Raw genomic sequence first — 21726 nt, 5'->3', positions numbered from 1 at the left:
CCTTGACATAGGGGTAAAAAAAACCACAATGAAATAAAAAGATTGCCTTGATTGATAGCTGTTTCATGCTTCAATTATTATTGGTATGGTCACTTGTTGAGATGTTAACAAACTCAAATGAGTGATTGCATAACATCTATTTTGTGTATTTTGAGCCTTCGGAAGATAGAGAGCAGTGTGGTCTAAAAGTTGTCTCTGGTGCAAAATGCATATTCAATATAGGCTCTCTCCATTACTGCATTGTGGGGCAGAGGCAGTGAATGACGAATCTCACAATCTTGGCCCCTGGGTATCAAGGGAGAGCAATTTTTCAAAAGTGAATATTTATCCCAGTTAAATAAGATGACAAAAGAAAATATATTAACAAGTCCTAATTGTAATAAGTAATTTTCCTCCACGAAGGAGAAATAAAACCAATGAATAAGTAAGTATTCACAGATCTATATAATATTCCCAAATTTAACACAAGGAAGAATGTCACCATAACCAAATGGAGAAACAAACAATATACCTTCAATATTTTCTATTAGCTTTCTTATTTTGTATCTATAGAGAAGTTATCATAGATTGCTCAAGGGTTATTGTCAAGAACATTGGCTAATTTTAATACCCAAAAGACACAACACTTAATATTAATACATCTATTGAAGTGTGTATAATCCACAAATGGTCAATTAACAGCACCGACATCACCATTTCCAATCTCTATTTTATAACTTTCTGTATGCGTGGGTGTTTCACAGTTGCTTTTAAAATTTCATACTTGAAATTTTGAGATCAGATTATCACGTTAATGCTACAAATGAAACTAGTCGGCAGAGGATGTGCTGATACGAAATTGGATCGCTAGCCAGTGATTTGTTCATCAAACTTATTATTTGTTGCAGTTCTTCAATATTACTGAATTTTATGCATGCTAGTTTCAACTTTCATTTACTGTAGCTATGTGTGATTTCATCTGTCGCTATACACCTGGAATAGTAAACTAGGCATCTATGAAGCCAGTTCTTCATTATTTGGCATTCAGGATTCTAAAAGCTAAGAAAATATACGCTGATGAAATGTTTCTTATTTAGCTAAGAGGCTTTCTTTATCTACCATCTTCATTACTATGATGATGATGATGATGATGATGCCTGTTGCCTGTTGATGATGCCTGTTGCACTGCATAATAAGGTGCTGTAGGCTAACTGATGAAGTTTTGAAATTTTACAAATCTTCTTTATCAAAAACATTTACAAAAATGATGCTTAATCAAACGTCAAACTGCGCTGGACTGAATACAATTAACTTAACTGACGAGTCAGCTGCTTCTGAATGGCTTATTGGACCAACAATGGTAACCTTAATAATAACACTAATACCAGTTATAGGATGCATTGGCTTGCTATCAAATCTCACTTTTCTCTTTGTCTTTGTCAGAGTACGCAGTATGCAGACTGCTACTAACTTGTACTTAGTCAACTGGGCTTTGGCTGACATCATCTTTTTAGTCTCCAGCATCAACCTTTTCATGTGGATACATCTTTCATCACCAATTCTGCGAAACATGCCAGCAAAATCATTGGCAGGTTGCTTGGCATTCTACACCCCATCTTACATCTCTGGTTGTGTGACCACTGTCATGGCAACATTGATGGCTTTTGAGAGGTACTTTGCGATAACCTCACCCATCAAATGCCGTGTGATGCACACAAAAAAGCGTGCTCTTAAATTGATGGGTTGGACTTGGCTTGTTGCTTTACTCAGTGCATCCATTCAAATAACACGTTATGCACAGCTAGCACACTGGTGCATTGAATGGCCAACCAGTGATACCTATCAACACCTTCCGACTTTATATCGCAAGTGCGTCTCAATCGATGATACATTTTTCATAATATCAGAATCATTTCAAAGCCTCATCTTTTATCCCCTTTTATTTACCAATGTCATCTTGTATAGAAAGATTATAAGAGCTCTGAGAGAAAGCGAACATTATTTCTCTAATTTACGAAGCACTGGCCTCCACTCCGTTCACACTATACGCAACCAAATCACACGTGTTCTTGTCATTAACGGACTAGTGTTTTTTCTCTGTCAGATGCCAAACCGGATACGTACTTTAAACAATATCACTTTGTATATTCGCACCAGTGAGCGATCTGATTCCAATGTTCAGACATCCACAACTAACATATTTTTCATTCTTGGAGCTGTGTTAATTTTGTTGAATTCAACAATAAATCCATTCATCTATGCGGGCGGCAGTACTTATTACCGTCGTGCCTTCAAACAGGCATTTGGACTGCTCCGAACCAAGAAAAAGGAGCATCAAAGAGCATACATGATTAATTTGAAGAAATATGACTGGGCCACGTCACAGGGGAATTGCACAGAAACTACAAATGTAACTTCAGCGTCAACTAACACGGAAATCAATTGTAAATATCGGTAAAACTGAAGAGGTGGGCGAGTAGTTTTGTACATATTTAAAAAATAGCGAAATTGTAATTATGTAAGAGTAGTTTTGTACGTAATTATAATAGCATGATTGTACAGTTATGTAATCAATGTATTTTCTTGATGTCTCAAACATTTCTTCTCACCATTTCTTGATTTGCATGAATTAAAGAAATGTCTGAAATTTATAGACACCACCATCTAATAAACCCATCCAAATTTGATCAATGACAAAGTGACCGAAATGCAGAAATTCCATGCCATATCATCTGATTATGTAATTAAGCTAGGGGGAGTTAAGCATAAAAAGTGGCATGTGAATTCAGTTTATTGTCAAATTATAATGGACTTTTTATTTAAAGAACTATGTAAATCACAATTCGCATAAATGCAGTATTTTTACAGTCATTTTGCCAGCAAATTTTGATGTCCTTAAAACGAAAACTAAACCAAGAGTTTTTCACACCAAGTTTCACAAAAAACAAATTTCCTTTGTATGATGACAGCCCTCCACTGGATGCATGACATAATGTGCCTCCATTTATTCAAGGAATTTTTATTTGACTTCAAGAATATAAAGAAAACAGCTTCAAGTCAAATTCAGCAGCAGGGTCAGAGTTTTATTTTAAATCACTATTTACATATTCTATTACAAGATCGCTACATTAGTCTTACATTTTGGATATCAAAATCTGATGTTTATCCCTTTTAATAAGATCTGTTTTGATTACATCAGGTGCAAACTTGTGATCATAGTAGTACTTTCTTTCCTTCATCAGATGAAGTTAGTGGCAATAGTAAAATATCAGTGTTATAAGTGAAAATACTATAGGGTCCAGGGAGCTGGGGTCAAAGGAGAAGGTTTTTTCATCCCTCATACAATCAAAAAAAGAATTGATGCCTAGGTACCAAGACAATGTTTTTTTAGAGCATGATTGCTCCTCTTAAGTTGCATTTGCAAGAGTGATTTAAAGCTCCTCTTAATGACTCACTAACTCTGTACACTTTATTCTTAAACACTTGAGAAATGTTCTTGCAATCTTATTGGTTCTTACCCGTGTGATATGACACGATATCACACACTTTAGCGTGTGCGTGTCGACACGATACTCGTACGCGCTATTTGAACCAATTGGAGGTGCATAGCAACAACGAAACTGATCAATTCTAAGCCCTAGGAAATTCCTTGTAAAATGTAGGATTTAATTTGATTAAAATTTAGTATTTTTATGATTAATATATATATTTGAATTGAATGAGAACAAAGGTATTGTTTTTTGCAAAGGTATTGCTTCGCCTCTTTGTTCATTTAAAATAATGATATTGCCGTGTTATATGAGACGATAGATGTACTCCAGCGGCTAAAAACAATACCTTTATTCTCAGAAGTGGACAATAGTACAAGCAGCTCTTCAAAAGCAAGAAGAGGTACAGCTTACTTTCATATCCACATTATTTATAAAATACTGCAAAAATTTCTTAAAAGGGAGACAAAGAGACACTTAATATTAAGGTATACCAACAACTACTATTATATGACAGTCAGCAGATCAGAAAAGTAGTGACAGGCTGGGGGGAATTTACTGTAAATGGAGTATGAAATATCATCTAAAATGGGGGTAAAGGTGACCATGCACACTTAACAAAACCACAATGAGGACAATCAAAAATATGAAATTGTATCAAGAATATTACAACATTTATGGCTGTAAAATCAACCCAGGGTTTGAGCTGGGAACACAAAAGAATGTGATGTCATGGAATTATAGCTTATTTGTGTCAATAATATGCATTCTGGGAATTTATTTGCTTTTGATGAAATTAGGTAGTTTAGTTTTGTAAGTTCATCTTTAGTTCACATGAGAGATGATGAAAATAGCATTACTCCCTATTCCATGAAAAAAAGCATAATAATTTTGGATTAAAAATATTATCCTGTTGTGTCAAATGAAATAGCTAAATCATAATCCTTTAGTTAGTTCTAAGTGGCGATTTAAGTCAAATTTAAATATTTGGTCAATTTTTGGAAATAAGAGCCAAATCAAGTCCAAAAACTTGCCAATTTTTACTTAAAATTAGTGCTGTATTTTTCTAGAATAGGGAGTAAATAATTTGTTATGTCAGCACTACTTAAAAGCAGTTAGAGTAGCTACATCACTATCTTATTTATAAAGTAACGATAATATCTCATTCCAATCTTAATGGGTTTCCTTTCCTGTAGAAACATGTAAAATGACCAAATTGTTCGCTTCTTATCAGATTAACAGCTACAGTGTGTAAATTTTGTCCTAACTTGAAAATGATTTTAATTTTGATAAGTTACAGGAGTGAGTCTCTTGATACTACATTTGGGGCAAATAAAAAGTATTTTATTCACATTCTTATTAGAAACTGTCACTACCTTACTCATGTCCCATCTCACAATGGTACAAGATTATAGATAAAATGTACTATGGGGAGACTGTCAACCTCAAGTGGGCCACTGCAGGAAGGAGACGAGCAGGGTGGGGAAACTGAGGTGTAGATTGGTCCATCATGTTTATCTAGCTAGTTCCCCCTTCTTCTGACTCTTATGATTGACCCCTTTTGCTTTGTGCATTTTCTCTACTTCCCTTATAAAGCCTTTGATTTTCAAGATTGAAAATTTAAACTAGAATTATGTGGTTCATAATTAAGGTGGCCCACTGCAAAGGTATGTAAATACAAAGAATTTGCAAATAAGGTCATTAATATTCAGAAAATGCTCAAATATAGAGCACACAAGGTGATCATAGTCTATTATCCTACCAAGTACAAAGTTTTACATGCAACGTGTAGGCTGCAGAGTGGATTAATGGATTTTCAGACAAAATATGAAAATAAGTTCATTAGGGCATACTATTCAAAAATATACAAATATTGGCCAAAATATGTAGTTAAAGTTCAACAAAAGTGGGCAAACCCCTTATGTAGCATGTGTAAGTCCTAAAATTCACCAAAAACTTATCTGAACATAAGATCCTGAATGTATGCTAAATATTACTCTTAACATTATTCCTTTGCCTGCAATTGAATTACTGGTAATTAAAGAGAAAGGAAATGTTTACCAAAATCAGAATGCATCAATTGAAATTAGTCTAGTATAATTGTTTTCAGTTGTTCCTAGTTTATAAAAAAAAAAGAAGACAAAAATACATCTTTTTGACCATTTTTCTCTTTAAATTGGACATGGAATTCCCAGTTAGGTCAAACTAAGGTCAAACTAAGGATTAGGATGACAAATAAAATGACTAATGAATTAGACCTTCTTTATTTTATCATCTGATCAGTGATCAATATTTCATTGCTAGCAACTGGATTCAAGGGAATCAGCAGATCGTCAGATCTTCATCAAATTTGCTGAGAGTGTTTACAAACTTTTCCTATTTCAGCAACACTTTAAACAACTCAAATATGGTAAATAGTAAACCCATGAAAATATCTTATTCATTGTCTTGATCAATATAATGAAATTAAAGTTTTTGTTACAAATATTTTCAGTTTTTGAACAAAACCTAACATCATTGGAGTCAACAACCTGTTATATATTCCACAGATGAACAAACAAGAAACATGTTGATTTATTGTGTGACCATGTGTTTGCAAGTTACAAATAATAGGCCACCTCAAATTCTCTGTTACCTTCCATCATTACATTTTCAATACTTTCCTAGTATCATTCATCCAACCAGATAGATTTATGCATCAAAATGATACACTGCTATATAAGATTTTAGTTGGGGAGGGGACAAGCCCACACTGTACAGGGTGCCCAAACATGGGTCAACTTCCATGTTTGTCTATAAAATTTACTTAATAATGTTGCATTTCATTGTTTAATGGCTGCTTTGTTAATTTCTGTGACAAACAGCTTTTGTAATCAATATTTTATTAACACTAAAACATTACCAAATTCAGCTAATATGCTTAAACTAAGCTGTAAAATCTGCTCAGGCAAACACCATGATAACTTACAAGGTGATGGCTGGGGAAATGGAAGGTGGGTGGAGCTCAAATAGGCATTGTATATCTAGAGCTATCTAGGATTTGTCAAGTCATTTTCATTGTTCTCAAAAGTTTGCATAAGTATTCTGGAAATGTTTCAGTCGTGTGCTGTAGAATTCATTACATTTGAACAGTTTTTGGTCATAGATTTCAATGCAACCACAATTGTTTTGTATTCAACAAAAACAAACCAACATGTTTGCACAATACAATACAAAACAATACAATACAATATTGTTGTCATCAATTCAAATGCATTAAATTTGATCAAAATCTTAGGAACTGTTTAACATTAACAAATCAGACAGGCATGGTGTAGGCTGTCAATTAGGGCATCCTCCTTGAAGACAAGTGACCAATACTTGACACTTATATTGTCAAATATACCTAATAGGCATTGATTAAGCATTAAGCAGTAATAATAAGCGTCAAATAAAGTGTAAAGAGGGGCACATCAAAGTTGTCATTTGCAGGATTTATATAAGTACCGTAACCACTCGGGTATAAGCCCATCCCCCTAAATGGCAGATTTCACTTCAAAATGGGGGTGGAATCATAACCTGGGATGGGCAAGTACTTGAATTTAAAAGACCAATCATCTCCATTTGTACGAGGGGCAGTCAGTATGTTTTAAGAGTTGACTCGTGACGTCATTTGTGGATCGTTTTCATGGCATTTCTCAATGATTACATAAACACTGTACCTTTGTCTTTCAAACAACACATGTAAAAATTCTATCACACACATGATTACGTAACAGCATTAGCATAAAATCAATGGTCTAGAGTCACCTGGTGAAATTGAGGCGTTTTTGTTAACGGAAATAAGAGGCTGAAATGAATATTATTGTATTTTCTATATTTTCTCGGGAATTAAAGAATGGAGAATGCTGTTTTTTGGAACAGTAATAGAACACAAACTACCAGTTCATTAACCCATGTTTGTTGGGCTGTAAAGGTTTTAGTTTATTTAAAATGCGTGGTCAAATATGTCTTATTTTTGACAAAAACAAGGCTTTTCTTTCTTTAAAAATCTTGATATTGCCAAAAATAGCAAACGTGGAAATTTAAATTTTTTGCCAGTTCTGTTGACTAATCTCCAAACATTTAAACGGAGTCTCCCTAGAAAATATTTGAACTGTGATTAAAATATAACTCTTATTGTACTATTGTTACATTTATACAAAAAGTAGTGGTACAAAGAGAGAGGCCATCGTTTGAATGAGAAATTTATTTTAAAACTTTTCTGTTCATTTCAGGTTGAGATCATCCATAAAAATTCATATGAATATTTAAATTACAATTTTCATAGCATTTTGTAATATTTTAGGCCCTATTTACATGGAATTGAGCAATTTTCGTGCATTTCCACCATGTTGTATCGGTCATCCCACCTGCGCATGCGCAGATTGTTGTTTCATTTGCACCAATTATCATCGCACTGAGTACCAGCTCTCACACGTGACCAGTCATTATATTTTAGTCTGTTTCATTTTGGAGATAATTAATGTCATTTGTAATAACTGCTTTTTCATTTTCGCAATTTTTGAAGAATAATTTTGCTTCCATTCAAGCCCTAAAGTTGTTGAAGTTTCCAGACGTCCCATTTCCACCAAAGTTTAATGGCAAGTCTCATATTTTACCAAATGCAAACGGAGGACCTAGTGTGTATTCCTGCCCAAAACTAGCCATATACACACTGTACTTTTGCTGTTTTCGGACATTGTAAACACGTGTTTTTTCTGTAATTTAAAAGGCCCGCCTTTTTGCGTGATTTGGCAGTGTCCCTAGTATATTGATTTTATGCTAATGCTGTTACGTAATCATGTGTATGATATAATTTTTACATGTGTTGTTTGAAAGACAAAGGTACAGTGTTTATGTAATCATTGAGAAATGCCATGAAAACAATCCACATATGACGTCACGAGTCAACTCTTAAAACATACTGACTGCCCCTCGTATATGCCCGATGTACCAGTAATTTGTATCATCTATGGCAATGTTTATTTAAGTATGGAATGCTATGTATCAACTGATATTCGTTTATATTTGTTCTTAAATGTTAGAGAAGAGCACTGATTTGATAACATTACAACTGGGCTTATACCTGAGTGCACCCTTGTTCCCAGAATGTTTTGAAGAATGGGGTGAGCTTAAAGTCGAAGGTGGGCTTATACCTGCATGGTTACGGTAATGTATCTTGTGACAATTATGTAAGAATATTTTATATTTGTACATCATCTATTATCCAAAGCCTTTGACCACGTCCCCCACAGCCCTCTGCTCCATAAACTCAGAGCTGTTGGTATTTCCGGTCCTCTCCACTCTTGGTTCAGGTCTTACCTGTCCAACAGGTCCCAGTTGGTTGCTATCTGTGGTGTGGACTCACAATCTGTCCCTGTGCTTTCTGGAGTTCCCCAGGGCTCTGTCCTGGGGCCTCTGTTGTTTCTTGTCTATGTTAATGACTTGTGTCTTTCTTCCTTTTCTTTAAACAGTTCTCTTGTTCTTTATGCGGATGATACTACTCTCTTCAAGCCTATTTCTGCTCCTGATGACTTGGTTGATTTCCAATCCGACATTGATTCCATCCATTCTTGGTTCTCCCTTAATCACCTTTCTGTCAATTCCTCCAAAACTAAAGTCATGGTCATTTCCACTAAGAAGGACCCTTTTCCGGATCTCACTCTTACTCTTAACAGCCTGCCTATTGAACGTGTGTCGTCTGCGAAATTTCTTGGTGTCTGGCTGTCTGACAAGCTTTCCTGGAATCTTCACATTGATCACATATGCAGAAAAGCTCGCAAAATCATCGGCTTCATTCATAGATCTTTCCAATCAGCCCCCTTCAGCATCCATCGTTCTTTGTACTTGGCCTTGGTTCGCCCCATTCTGGAGTATGGTTGTACTACTTGGCATCCTCTTAACATAACCCTTACCAACCGTCTTGAGTCTGCCCAAAGATTCGCCTGTCGTGTCATTCTTCAGTCTTGGAACCTCTCCCATGAGGACCTTCTCTTGGATTCCGACCTGCCTCTTCTTAGTCAGCGTCGTGATGTTGCTTCTCTGCATCACTTATTTAAAATCTTTGCCAATCTTTGTTCTTCTCCCAACCCTTTCCAGCCTCATCCCAGACCCGGTCTCTTAAACCTCAATTCCCGCTTGTTCAAGTTCCTTTCCATGGCTTTCATTGTCCTAGAGATCATTTTATCCGTTTGCCTCCTCCATCTGGAATTATCTCCCCGAGGCTATTGTCAATGCTTCTTCCCTCCAGTTCTTCAAATTGGCCATCCAGTCCCACCTCCTCTAATAACCATTTCACATAATTAATTTTTGTTTTATTTTATTGTGTATTGATTATATGTATTTTCTAGTAATGTTTTGATTTTAATGTAAGGGCAATCCTTCAATTTATTGTGTAATCAATATTGGATCTGCCTGGCCTTGTGCCAAATGTTATAAATAAAAATATTAAAAAACAAATAAATGACAGTGATTGGAAATCTCAATCCACAAATGAGATGTACAAACAATTCTATTATCAAGTCAAGCAAAACTAATGATGTCATGAAGAGTTTTCATTTCTTTCACTACATTATTACATCAGATATTAAAAAAACCTATAAAAAAGGCTATGAATCCAACAGGGCAAATATGATACTGCTATAAACTGATGAATTGAGAAATTGAGTCAATAATTTTATCATATTACAAACCTCTTAAATTTAGTTTAAAAAACATGCACAAAAACTGTTGAACTGTATACGCCAGAAATTGTAAATAAAACAATATAACTGGAATCCCCTAAATGGCAGATTTCACTTCAAAATGGGGGTGGAATCATAACCTGGGATGGGCAAGTACTTGAATTTAAAAGACCAATCATCTCCATTTGTATATGCCCGATGTACCAGTAATTTGTATCATCTATGGCAATGTTTATTTAAGTATGGAATGCTATGTATCAACTGATATTCGTTTATATTTGTTCTTAAATGTTAGAGAAGAGCACTGATTTGATAACATTACAACTGGGCTTATACCTGAGTGCACCCTTGTTCCCAGAATGTTTTGAAGAATGGGGTGAGCTTAAAGCCGAAGGTGGGCTTATACCTGCATGGTTACGGTAATGTATCTTGTGACAATTATGTAAGAATATTTTATATTTGTACATCATCTATTATCCAAAGCCTTTGACCACGTCCCCCACAGCCCTCTGCTCCATAAACTCAGAGCTGTTGGTATTTCCGATCCTCTCCACTCTTGGTTCAGGTCTTACCTGTCCAACAGGTCCCAGTTGGTTGCTATCTGTGGTGTGGACTCACAGTCTGTCCCTGTGCTTTCTGGAGTTCCCCAGGGCTCTGTCCTGGGGCCTCTGTTGTTTCTTGTCTATGTTAATGGCTTGTGTCTTTCTTCCTTTTCTTTAAACAGTTCTCTTGTTCTTTATGCGGATGATACTACTCTCTTCAAGCCTATTTCTGCTCCTGATGACTTGGTTGATTTCCAATCCGACATTGATTCCATCCATTCTTGGTTCTCCCTTAATCACCTTTCTGTCAATTCCTCCAAAACTAAAGTCATGGTCATTTCCACTAAGAAGGACCCTTTTCCGGATCTCACTCTTACTCTTAACAGCCTGCCTATTGAACGTGTGTCGTCTGCGAAATTTCTTGGTGTCTGGCTGTCTGACAAGCTTTCCTGGAATCTTCACATTGATCACATATGCAGAAAAGCTCGCAAAATCATCGGCTTCATTCATAGATCTTTCCAATCAGCCCCCTTCAGCATCCATCGTTCTTTGTACTTGGCCTTGGTTCGCCCCATTCTGGAGTATGGTTGTACTACTTGGCATCCTCTTAACATAACCCTTACCAACCGTCTTGAGTCTGCCCAAAGATTCGCCTGTCGTGTCATTCTTCAGTCATGGAACCTCTCCCATGAGGACCTTCTCTTGGATTCCGACCTGCCTCTTCTTAGTAAGCGTCGTGATGTTGCTTCTCTGCATCACTTATTTAAAATCTTTGCCAATCTTTGTTCTTCTCCCAACCCTTTCCAGCCTCATCCCAGACCCGGTCTCGAAACCTCAATTCCGCGCTGTTCAAGTTCCTTTCCACGGCTTTCATTGTCCTAGAGATCATTTTATCCGTTTGCCTCCTCCATCTGGAATTATCTCCCCGAGGCTATTGTCAATGCTTCTTCCCTCCAGTTCTTCAAATTGGCCATCCAGTCCCACCTCCTCTAATAACCATTTCACATAATTAATTTTTGTTTTATTTTATTGTGTATTGATTATATGTATTTTCTAGTAATGTTTTGATTTTAATGTAAGGGCAATCCTTCAATTTATTGTGTAATCAATATTGGATCTGCCTGGCCTTGTGCCAAATGTTATAAATAAAAATATTAAAAAACAAATAAATGACAGTGATTGGAAATCTCAATCCACAAATGAGATGTACAAACAATTCTATTATCAAGTCAAGCAAAACTAATGATGTCATGAAGAGTTTTCATTTCTTTCACTACATTATTACATCAGATATTAAAAAAACCTATAAAAAAGGCTATGAATCCAACAGGGCAAATATGATACTGCTATAAACTGATGAATTGAGAAATTGAGTCAATAATTTTATCATATTACAAACCTCTTAAATTTAGTTTAAAAAAACATGCACAAAAACTGTTGAACTGTATACGCCAGAAATTGTAAATAAAACAATATAACTGGAATCTATCTATGTTGAATTTTGTGCCATTTTGTCATATCTTCTGGTATTTTCTTTGCTTAATTAAGTTGGATTTTCTGTTATACAGTGTGGGCCAAAAACAACTTTACCCAATTTCAAAGGTTTATATCTCAAAATTGAAAAGTCTGCTTCAAATTGTTTTTTACATATTCGTAAAAAACATCTTCTTAAAAGTATTTGGTGAAAAAACTATTGCAAAATGTATTAAAATAAAAACCTGACGCTAGTTTTAAATCAAAGTGTCAAAATTAACTTTGTCCACGCGAAGGCCTACTAGATGTCCCGTCGCATCACTTGCAATAGCGAGGTCGATAGAGAATGAGAAAGACTCGGTGTACGCACAAATTTGTTCAGCAATTTTATATAACACAATCAAATAAATCAAACATAAACAATTTAAATGTCAAACTACGATATTTCGTCATGATTTGCAGCTTTCATGCTGCAAAGATATAAAAACAATGCTCTTCAAATATGCGCAAAGCAATTGTAACCACAGACCTCATTTTTTTGTCATTACGAAATGTTATCTACAAGAAAGTTGGAAGTTATTGCACTGCACTTATTATGCTCATGGTATTTTCGACAAATTGTTGCGCGCGCCGACAACAGACTCTGGGGTTAGCTGCAAGTTCCCTTTGAACCGGTGCAATATTTGCAGCTGAACGGTCACTTCTTGCACGTCCGCTCCGTGCTTTGCATCTATTCATCACACTTCGAGGTTGTGAAAGTTGTTCAGTATTAGAGTTGTGTTAGGTTTCAAGGGACTCTTACGTTCGGGAAACGAATCCGAAATTGACGCTGCTCTTCCAAAAAGCTTTCTGTTCTTAAGTATATACTTCTGCCATAAAAGTCCTCTATTGTGTTGTGAACTGCCTTATCTTGACACCTTGCAAACCTATTAGAAATAAGCCACGCAGTCACAAAATGCACGAAGGCCTATTTAAAATTCAAGAATTACGCTAGATGAAACCTTTGTAATTGTATAATTTTTATGCTAATTATTGGTCAATGTTAGGAGTGAAGTTTGAGTATATAACAAGTAAATGGGGATTAAAATCGATTGTATTTCTTTCATGCATGTAAAACAATCATCACTTTTCAAAGACAGCCAAACGTATTACCAAGTACATGTATGCCTAACGCATATGTATGCCTTACTCTTAGCAATCGGATACATCCCATTGAATTACGTGTGGACAAAGTCATTTTTGACCCTCGGACGTAAAATTAGCACCATTTTGTTAATTTAGCTTCTTTTGCTTTCATTTCTTCATCAAATACTTTTAGAAAGATATACATTTAGAATATGTAACAATATCATGAATAGCTCTTCCACAATTCGAGCAAGCACCCTTTGAAATTGGGTAAAGTTGTTTTTGGCCCACACTGTATAAATATGTTTCCACTGGGAAATGTAATAGGGCTCCACTACATCTCAAGATCTCTAGACAGGGTTGCCAAAACGTTTTAGCCCAAGTCGCGGGTATTAGCCCTGAAATGTCGCCCAAATAGCCAAAAAAATCGCCCAAATTTTTAAAGTCGATTTAGGGGGGTTCTACACCCCCATTTTATTTTGAAATTTTTGGAAAATGCTGAAATAAATTCTAAAAAAACAACAAAAACTAAAAAACTGGAAAAAAAATAAAATTAAAAAAAAGTTGAAGAAAAATTTAAAGTCGATTTGAGGGGGTTCTATTACCCCCCTTTATTTTGGAATTTTTGGGAAAAGCTGAAATAGGCCTAAATTATTAAAAAACTAACAAAAAATGAAAAAAGTTAAAAAAAAAAAAAAAGAAAAAAAGAAAAATTAAAAGACGGCTCAGGGGGGTTCTACACCCCTTTCTTTCTATTTTTTGAATGCTGAAAAAACTAACAATAACTTATTTTTTGTTACAGGCCTAGGCCTACTGTAAGGAAAATTTATTTGTGAATTTTTGGGGAAAAATTGAAATAAATTATAAACTAACAATATTGAAAAAAAAATGTTTAAACTGCAAATTGAAATAATGAAAAACTAACAAACATTTTCAAAAATGTAAGAAAAAAATTAACTGCAAGGAAAATAAAATGTTGACTTTGACGGGTTCTGCACTATCTTTTTAATTTTTGGGAAATGCTGAAACAAATTACAAACAAACGAACAAAAATTATTTTAAAAAATGCCAGGAAAACAAACATAGGCCTACAAATATTTGCCTTCAGCTGAGTGATAACAACATGTGCATGTACTATTTTTAATCGAATTCAAAACGGCCGGTTTTTTTTTATCATCATGCCGTTTTAAAAGAAAATGTTCGGTAGGCCTAGGTGTTTACACATTTTTATTTCAAAAGAACCGCCAACGAAAAAAACCCAAAAACTTATGTTGACTTGAAGTAGACTGAACTTGGCACCCCGCTGACACTAAGAAGCTACTTATGTCGAAAGTCGTCTTAAACCACTTGTGAGTATTTAGATAGGAATATTCTAAGGATAATCCTCCAGCTCAAGTGGTCTTTAGCAACAACATGTGATGCGATTAACCAGTCCCCTCCCTGTGCGTCTCATTGTCATGGGAAGCACACTGACCACAGAGTAACTGTAACTTTTGCTTATTGAATTAGTTGTTTTGTGCTTTTGTTGAAAGACCATTGAAATAATTGGCAATCATGATCAAAAATTAAATTTTGAAGTCGGCTTTGTCACAAATCGCCCAACATTTAATAGATTTCGCGGGTGAGATTTTCAAAGTCGCCCAAATGTCGCTAAATCAAGGAGCACTTTCTTTGTCGCGGGACGGAAGTTGAAAATCGCCCAATTGGGCGCCGAAATCGCGGGTTTGGCAACCCTGTCTCTAGATATCATTTTTCAAGTGCTTGTTGAAAAAGTGAGTCAAATTTCATGAAACAAATAGTGGGCAACAGAGGGCAGTATAATATCTGAAATCTCAGGAAAGTATAATGCTTACAGCATGCCATATGCCAGAATTGTAGTGAAATGTTTGATTGAGCATTAATATAGGTAGCCTCTTTTAATGCTTTGCATGTATGGTTTTGACTGTGAAGTACGATATTACATTAAATATATTTACAAAAATGTGGATATTTTAGTAGGGGGAGGGCTGGCTCTTGACCTGTGAGCTATTTATCAAGTTTGGAGCAATATTCAACTACATTGAAAATGGTTGAACTACTTCCCTTGAATGAGTGAACATGTAAATATTTTTACAAAACTTGTCATAGGGCTTAATTTGGTCAAACTGGTTAACAAAATTATGTGAATTACTTATTATTTTGTTATAAGTATTTTTATAGTAATTTTATCATATTAAGGGGGTACTACACCCTTTGCATTTTTTTTTTTGCATTTTTTTGCATTATGTGAAGAAATGAGAAAAAGAAATTGGGACAAAGTGGTATGCAAAATGAAGGGGCAAATCTTCTCGTTCAATTGGTGGCATCAGTATCAATGACGCGTACATGCTTCTAATGGTATAAGCCAAAAGTGGTACATCACTGATGTTTTAAATTCACTTCATTTTGGAAAGCTTACTATCAACAGATTTCGTTAAAATTTTGGATATGTGTTGCTAACACATCAGGGAAATAATGTTGATATGTAAAATGGGAATAAGTGGTCCCTGGTTTCTTTTATGACTTCATGAACTTGGTGCTCCACAACTATCAAAAAACGAACCGGTTAAAATGCTTCTATTTTCAATGTCGAGCTATATTTTGTATTTTGAACTTGCGACACTATGTCACTGAAACTTAATTAAGCCATAGGTAACAGGTTACCACAACCACACTACAGCAATGTTGAAAAAGATTGTATTTTTGTCACCTATACCACCATATTAGGTAGTTTTCCGTAAGCTTCATTTTTGTGATTTTGGTAACTATTTTATATTTATTTGCCCAATCCATCTCAACTAGGCAATCTAAATTGTACTCACCATTTACATCCCAAGGTATTTTAGTATATCCACCTCACACATTTCCATTATATATCCAGTAACAGACAAAATATCAAAATTGATGCCTCATTATGACATGTATGATATCACAGACTATCACATGTATTCAAAATTGATGCCTGAATTTGACCTGAACCAATTGACCAATAACCTGACCTTTGATGACCTCATAGTTTTTTTAAAATCTCTTTTCCTAACAACACATTATAGAAGATACATACATGGTGTAGTATTAAATTGTCTATGTGGAAGAGATTAGGCCTATTTAATTTATTCAGTGTTATAATCAGTGAGTACATTTCTATAGATAGTATAACAAAGGATTTAATGTATTCTATTCATGTATTCTACTTGGACATGTTCAATAGAATAAATTATGGTTTGTTATGAAACACACATCTCAGTTACCAGGATACAGTAAACAAAACAATATATAGGGCTAAAATGATTTTCTAAAATGGTTTAAAACCACTTTGTATGTAGAGATATTTTATAAGTTCAGGACATGGGATGATGAACATATTTATGTACTTCATAAATTTGCAAAAAAAAAAAGAAGATGGGTACTGATGAAAATCAGGGTATTATATCGCCTTAAAACACTCCTAATTTAGGAGGATATCAGATTTTGAACACTTATTCCACAGGAATGCATATCCCCATTACCTACTTTACTTGTATTATGGTGGGGAGGCGGTTTTAAAAGCATCAGTAATGATCCCCTGTACTTGTGTACTTGCGTAATATTTGTTTGTGTGTATTGAATACCTCGACTGCTTACATTAGACCCAGTTTTAACCACTGTTTACCAGTGGGAGCTGATAGCCTAATGGATAGAGCGTCCATCTAGAGATTGTGGGTTCGAATCCCATGCCGGCACATTCCTTGCTTTTTTTTCAAGTTGGGTTGTGTGCCAGTCGGGATTTGTTTATTTGTTGTCTTATTAAATTGTAACACTTTAGGTTGGTAAACTGTTCATTCTTTCTTATTATCTATATTCAGTTTCCTCTTGCCGCGAGCAATCATTCCCCATTGTGCTTATTTGTTCTTGTGTAGGATGCATATTCCCATTACCTACTTATTCCACAAATAAAGCATTTTGTGCAGGTAGTTCATGAATCCAAAGAGCAATGGGATGGATTGGGTCTACTCTTTAATAAACTGAAGGTGTTCACTGTTCATGTACATCTATGCCTCTCTGAGTATGTATACCAGACTAACAGTAAATGCCCTACAGAGAGAGGAGAAATTCTAATTAATCTATAGAGGATACTAAATAAATTTAAACTTTATTCCCATGTTTAACCTTAACCCAATCAAATGTCCCCACCAATCATTAACCCACCCCCCCCCCCCATGTGTAAGACCTGAACCTATCCATGGAGTATGCATCTTATGATGATGTGCTGAAAAGATAGATGAAATCAATATTTGAAGAGCTTTGTTTCAAAACCCCTTACATCCACTTGAGAATTTTGAAAAAACATCAAGAAAAATCACTGATATAAGGGATTTGTAACAAAAGCAAGTTTTTGGCGGGATGCTCATCCTACCCAGGCATCCCGCCCAAAACTGCTTTTGTTGCAGACCCCCTTATATCAATGATTTTTTTGATGATTTATTAATGTTTTCTCAAAATTTCTGAAGTGGATATAAGGGGTATTGAAACAAAGCTCTTCATTTGGTATATTTGATATATTCTCTGCAAAGATTCCTATATGTGACCTGCTCCCACAAAACAAGCATGAAGTCGCCAGGGTATCATAAAAATTACAGCCCATTAAACATTACAAAATTCAAAAGAAATCAAAAAGGAATTCTGGAGGAAATATTGAATTTTGAAAACCAAAGCAAGGAGCCATCCTACACCTTTTTGGCATGATTTTCAAGGGTATAGACGAATCCCATGAGCCAAGTGATGATCAGAATTTAGTCGGCCATGACTGGGAAACTGGTGTTGTGACTGCCCAATTGGGTGGATTAAAGCCGCTTAAAAATCAATGTTTGTTGTATTGTGTTGTAAACCTTCATCATTCTATTGTCTACGCATAACACGGTTGAGGAAATGCAATTTAAAATCCTGTCAAGGATGCATCATTTCATATTTTTGGTGGGATATACACTGCAGCTATGGCTGCCATTGAGGTGTAGGAATGAGTGAAATTGGATTTGTCTATAAAATAAGGATTTTAAATCTAGAATATCCCAGAATGTTATTTTGTCAACTTTCTGCTCATTTTGTGAAAGCAGGTCACAAATAGTAAAACGCATTGTTATATGCTTTTGGTTCCCATGATTATAATTTAACCAAAGGAATCATGTCCATCCCCCTCTGGACCAAACACACAGTCTCCAGGCTGACAGTTCTTACCTCATTTCCATGGATTCCTCCAAGTATTTTCTCCTCTCTGTTTGAAGGGCTTGTAGCCTGGATTCTTTGTCTTTAAGCTGGGCTTGAAGTGATGCAATTTTATTGCTAGCAATGCTATGTTGTTTCTTAAGATCATCTAAATCCCTCCGTTGAGCATCAATCTTCATAGAAAGAACAAATGAGGGTAAGTTAATACAGGATTCATATCTGACTAAGAGTTACTGTTGGATGAAGTCAGATTTTAGGCAGGGGTCGCGCTAACCTGCGTTTCTGCGCGTACAGCGCATATTTTTAAGTTTGAGCGCATCTATTCATTTTTGCATACCAGTTCAGGGGTTTTCATGCGGCGCAGAAAAATGAAAACATGTGAAAGAAAAATAAAAGCTTCGATCTCCAATATTTACGACCTGTCCAGAAATTATGTAACATAAAATGCAATAACATAAATGTTGAAGTGAAGTCGCCGTAGCATTGTAACATAATTTAAAAATAAATATAAAATATACACCTCCAGCGTAATTTAACACAGATTGTGATATTGTCTAGAATCACTGATGAGAGTTTTATTGCAGTACTGAATGACGACACGCACGTGAGCTGGTAATTTCTAATTCTAGGATCGGTAAGAAATGCTTCAAGGGTGGTGTGTAGAGATATGCCAGCGGTGAAATACGAGGTCGTAGAAGAAAAAAGAAAACAAAAATTTGCCCTTGAATTATGTTTTATAGTCAAAATACTCCAGTAATTCAATAAATATCATGATATTTGGCCTAAACTTGAACTCACTTGCAATGAAATGTCATTTTTTATTTTGTATTTCATGGCTTTTTCACTCGTGACATGTGACTTGCAATGCTGTTGAATTCTGCACTTTGTCAAGTTGAACTGCATTTTATGGAATTCGCGAACTTTTATGGCATAAAGCAACACTTTTATAGCAAGTACACTGCATGGGAACTTTCTTTAAAAGCCAGATAGTTGGTTAATAGTGAGAATCGCAGCGTGAAAGGGAGATCGCGTTTTGCCAGGCCTTAACTATTTACACATCATAACCAAAATCACAAAATCTGATACTGATATATTGAAACGGGCATTCAATACTTGACTAGAGAACCCCTCATTTTAGGATTTGAGCGCATATTTTTAACACTTTCAAGGGGTTCAGGGGTTCTGAGAACCCCTGGTTTTAAAACCTAGTGCTACCCCTGATTTTAGGTATGGGCAACTGGAGCACCTGAAGGAAATGTGCAAGGGCTAAGGATTTGCAGCATTTTGCAGTACTATATGTACTACTGGTAGTTGAACAAAGTCTGTAACATAAAGGGTGAGAAATATTGATTACTGTATGAGACATCCATCCATCAGTTATATTTCTGTACTTTACAGGTTCATGAATTCAATTCATCAGCAGAATGACAGACTATCATAAGTGTATTTAACAAAATGGAAACTCTTTGGATCAGTGATATCTGGGTAGAGATGAAAAGTGCTTAGGGTACTTGATAGAATAGGTGATTTAATAATTTCCAAAATCGTATAATTAAAAAAACATAGCAAATTTTAAACAGTTCAGTTTTGCTGTTGCCTACAAGACTAATGTACATGCCTTTTTGTAAGTCTTACATTGTAAACTAACTTATTGAACTGCTTTAACTGCACTTACAATGTCATATTTCATTAATTTAAACATAATTAATTGCTTTCACCTGCTCTATAAAAGTATCAAAATCTCCATTTTGCCAAAATTGTCCCTAATGATAGTCTTACATTCTGCTGAAAATTATCAAGACTTGTAAAAAGGTTTTTATGCAATCTCCTAGACTTACAAAATATTATTTTCACTGAAATCTTCTACTTTTCATCTTTAAAAGCATTTCTATTTCCTGTTTTATTGCTTAAGTACAGCTCTTCAAGTTTAAACTGTTGCACATCAAGATATCAAAACTCCATCTCAAGATGCAGGTCATTGTGATGTACTGTACTATCAATATTGTTCTTAGGATGATATAGATTAACCTATGTACTTATCTGGATACACAGTACATTCAACAGCCAACTCAAACTGGGTGGTACTTGGTCACAATCAAAACATGTGTTCCATTTCACCACATTTGTACTATTGTATGTGTATTCTATCTTAACAAAGATACATCATGACCATGATGCTGATGACATTAAGGGATTGAGATTTGCTGACCTTAATTTTGTCTTGGACTCAGTGGTACAATCGGCTATGCCACCCATGAGCTGTTCTTGATTTATTTTTATATCGCATTGGTACGATGATCCCGGAGGTATATTCGCAGGGGGAGGCCTACATAGAGCTACATCTCCCCACCCATGACAGAGCTGACAACCAACCAAACCTGCCGTGCACCATATTGGCTCACAGTCGAAGTGCCATTTAACTTTGATGCATTATTTATTATTATAGCAAAATTCAAATTTGCTGTATTACCCAAGAGTGCGACAGTCATTTTTGTAAAGCTTGCGTACATTAATAATTTGATGGAAATGTGCATGATGGCCCCCTGACTGGCTCTGAACATGCCTTTGCACACAGGCAAACCCTAACTCCACCAAATACCACATAACACCACAGACTGGGTGCCTCCCTTCAGCAGGGTAGGGGTGGGAAATGCATAGGGCACCTCTAACAAAACATTATTTACCAAACACCATCTTTATGTTAACTCACATGTTTCTGCAGTTTGTGTCTGCTGTGCTAGTAAACAAATATTGACTGCCCAAAAGGTGAATGGTCAAAACTTTTGATACAAGTGATCTCAAAAGTGTACTAGTTTCCCAAACCAAAGCTGAAACTTAAAAAAACTATTTCTCCAAGTGATCTCAAAACCATCAAAACAGCATGGTTTTGAGATCACAAGGAGTAATAGTTTTGACCATTCACTGACTAAAGGGCAGTCAATATTTGTTTTATACACCTCATACATGGATTTTTTTACCAAATATTTAAATAACGAACCATTTTCCCCCCGGAAATGTCACACACAAGCCACAACTGTGTCAGCGTGTCTATGGCAGGCGTCATCTCTATGTACAGTGAGACAGTTAGTTTGTTGCCATGACAGTGTGAAATGTACTACTATTGCCCGGGGAATAGTATTATTATATACTTCATTAATATATTCTTGTTTATTGATTGGTTAAAAGTGGATCACA

At 35.5% G+C, this 21726-nt stretch overlaps 1 protein-coding gene across 4 annotated transcripts in view; it reads right to left on the bottom strand.

The window, feature by feature from the left end:
* LOC140149185 (ERC protein 2-like) overlaps positions 1–21726 on the bottom strand; it is a 134782-nt gene that overhangs the window by 27428 nt on the left and 85628 nt on the right. For all 4 annotated transcript variants that reach the window (XM_072171391.1, XM_072171390.1, XM_072171392.1 and 1 more), the window contains one exon: positions 18544–18704. In XM_072171391.1, coding sequence (XP_072027492.1) covers positions 18544–18704 — 161 coding nt within the window. The remainder of the gene's footprint in view (positions 1–18543; positions 18705–21726) is intronic.

Source organism: Amphiura filiformis, chromosome 3 (genome assembly GCF_039555335.1).
Source record: "Amphiura filiformis chromosome 3, Afil_fr2py, whole genome shotgun sequence".
NCBI classification, from domain to species: domain Eukaryota; kingdom Metazoa; phylum Echinodermata; class Ophiuroidea; order Amphilepidida; family Amphiuridae; genus Amphiura; species Amphiura filiformis.
This window is presented reverse-complemented; position numbering and strand designations above follow the sequence as displayed.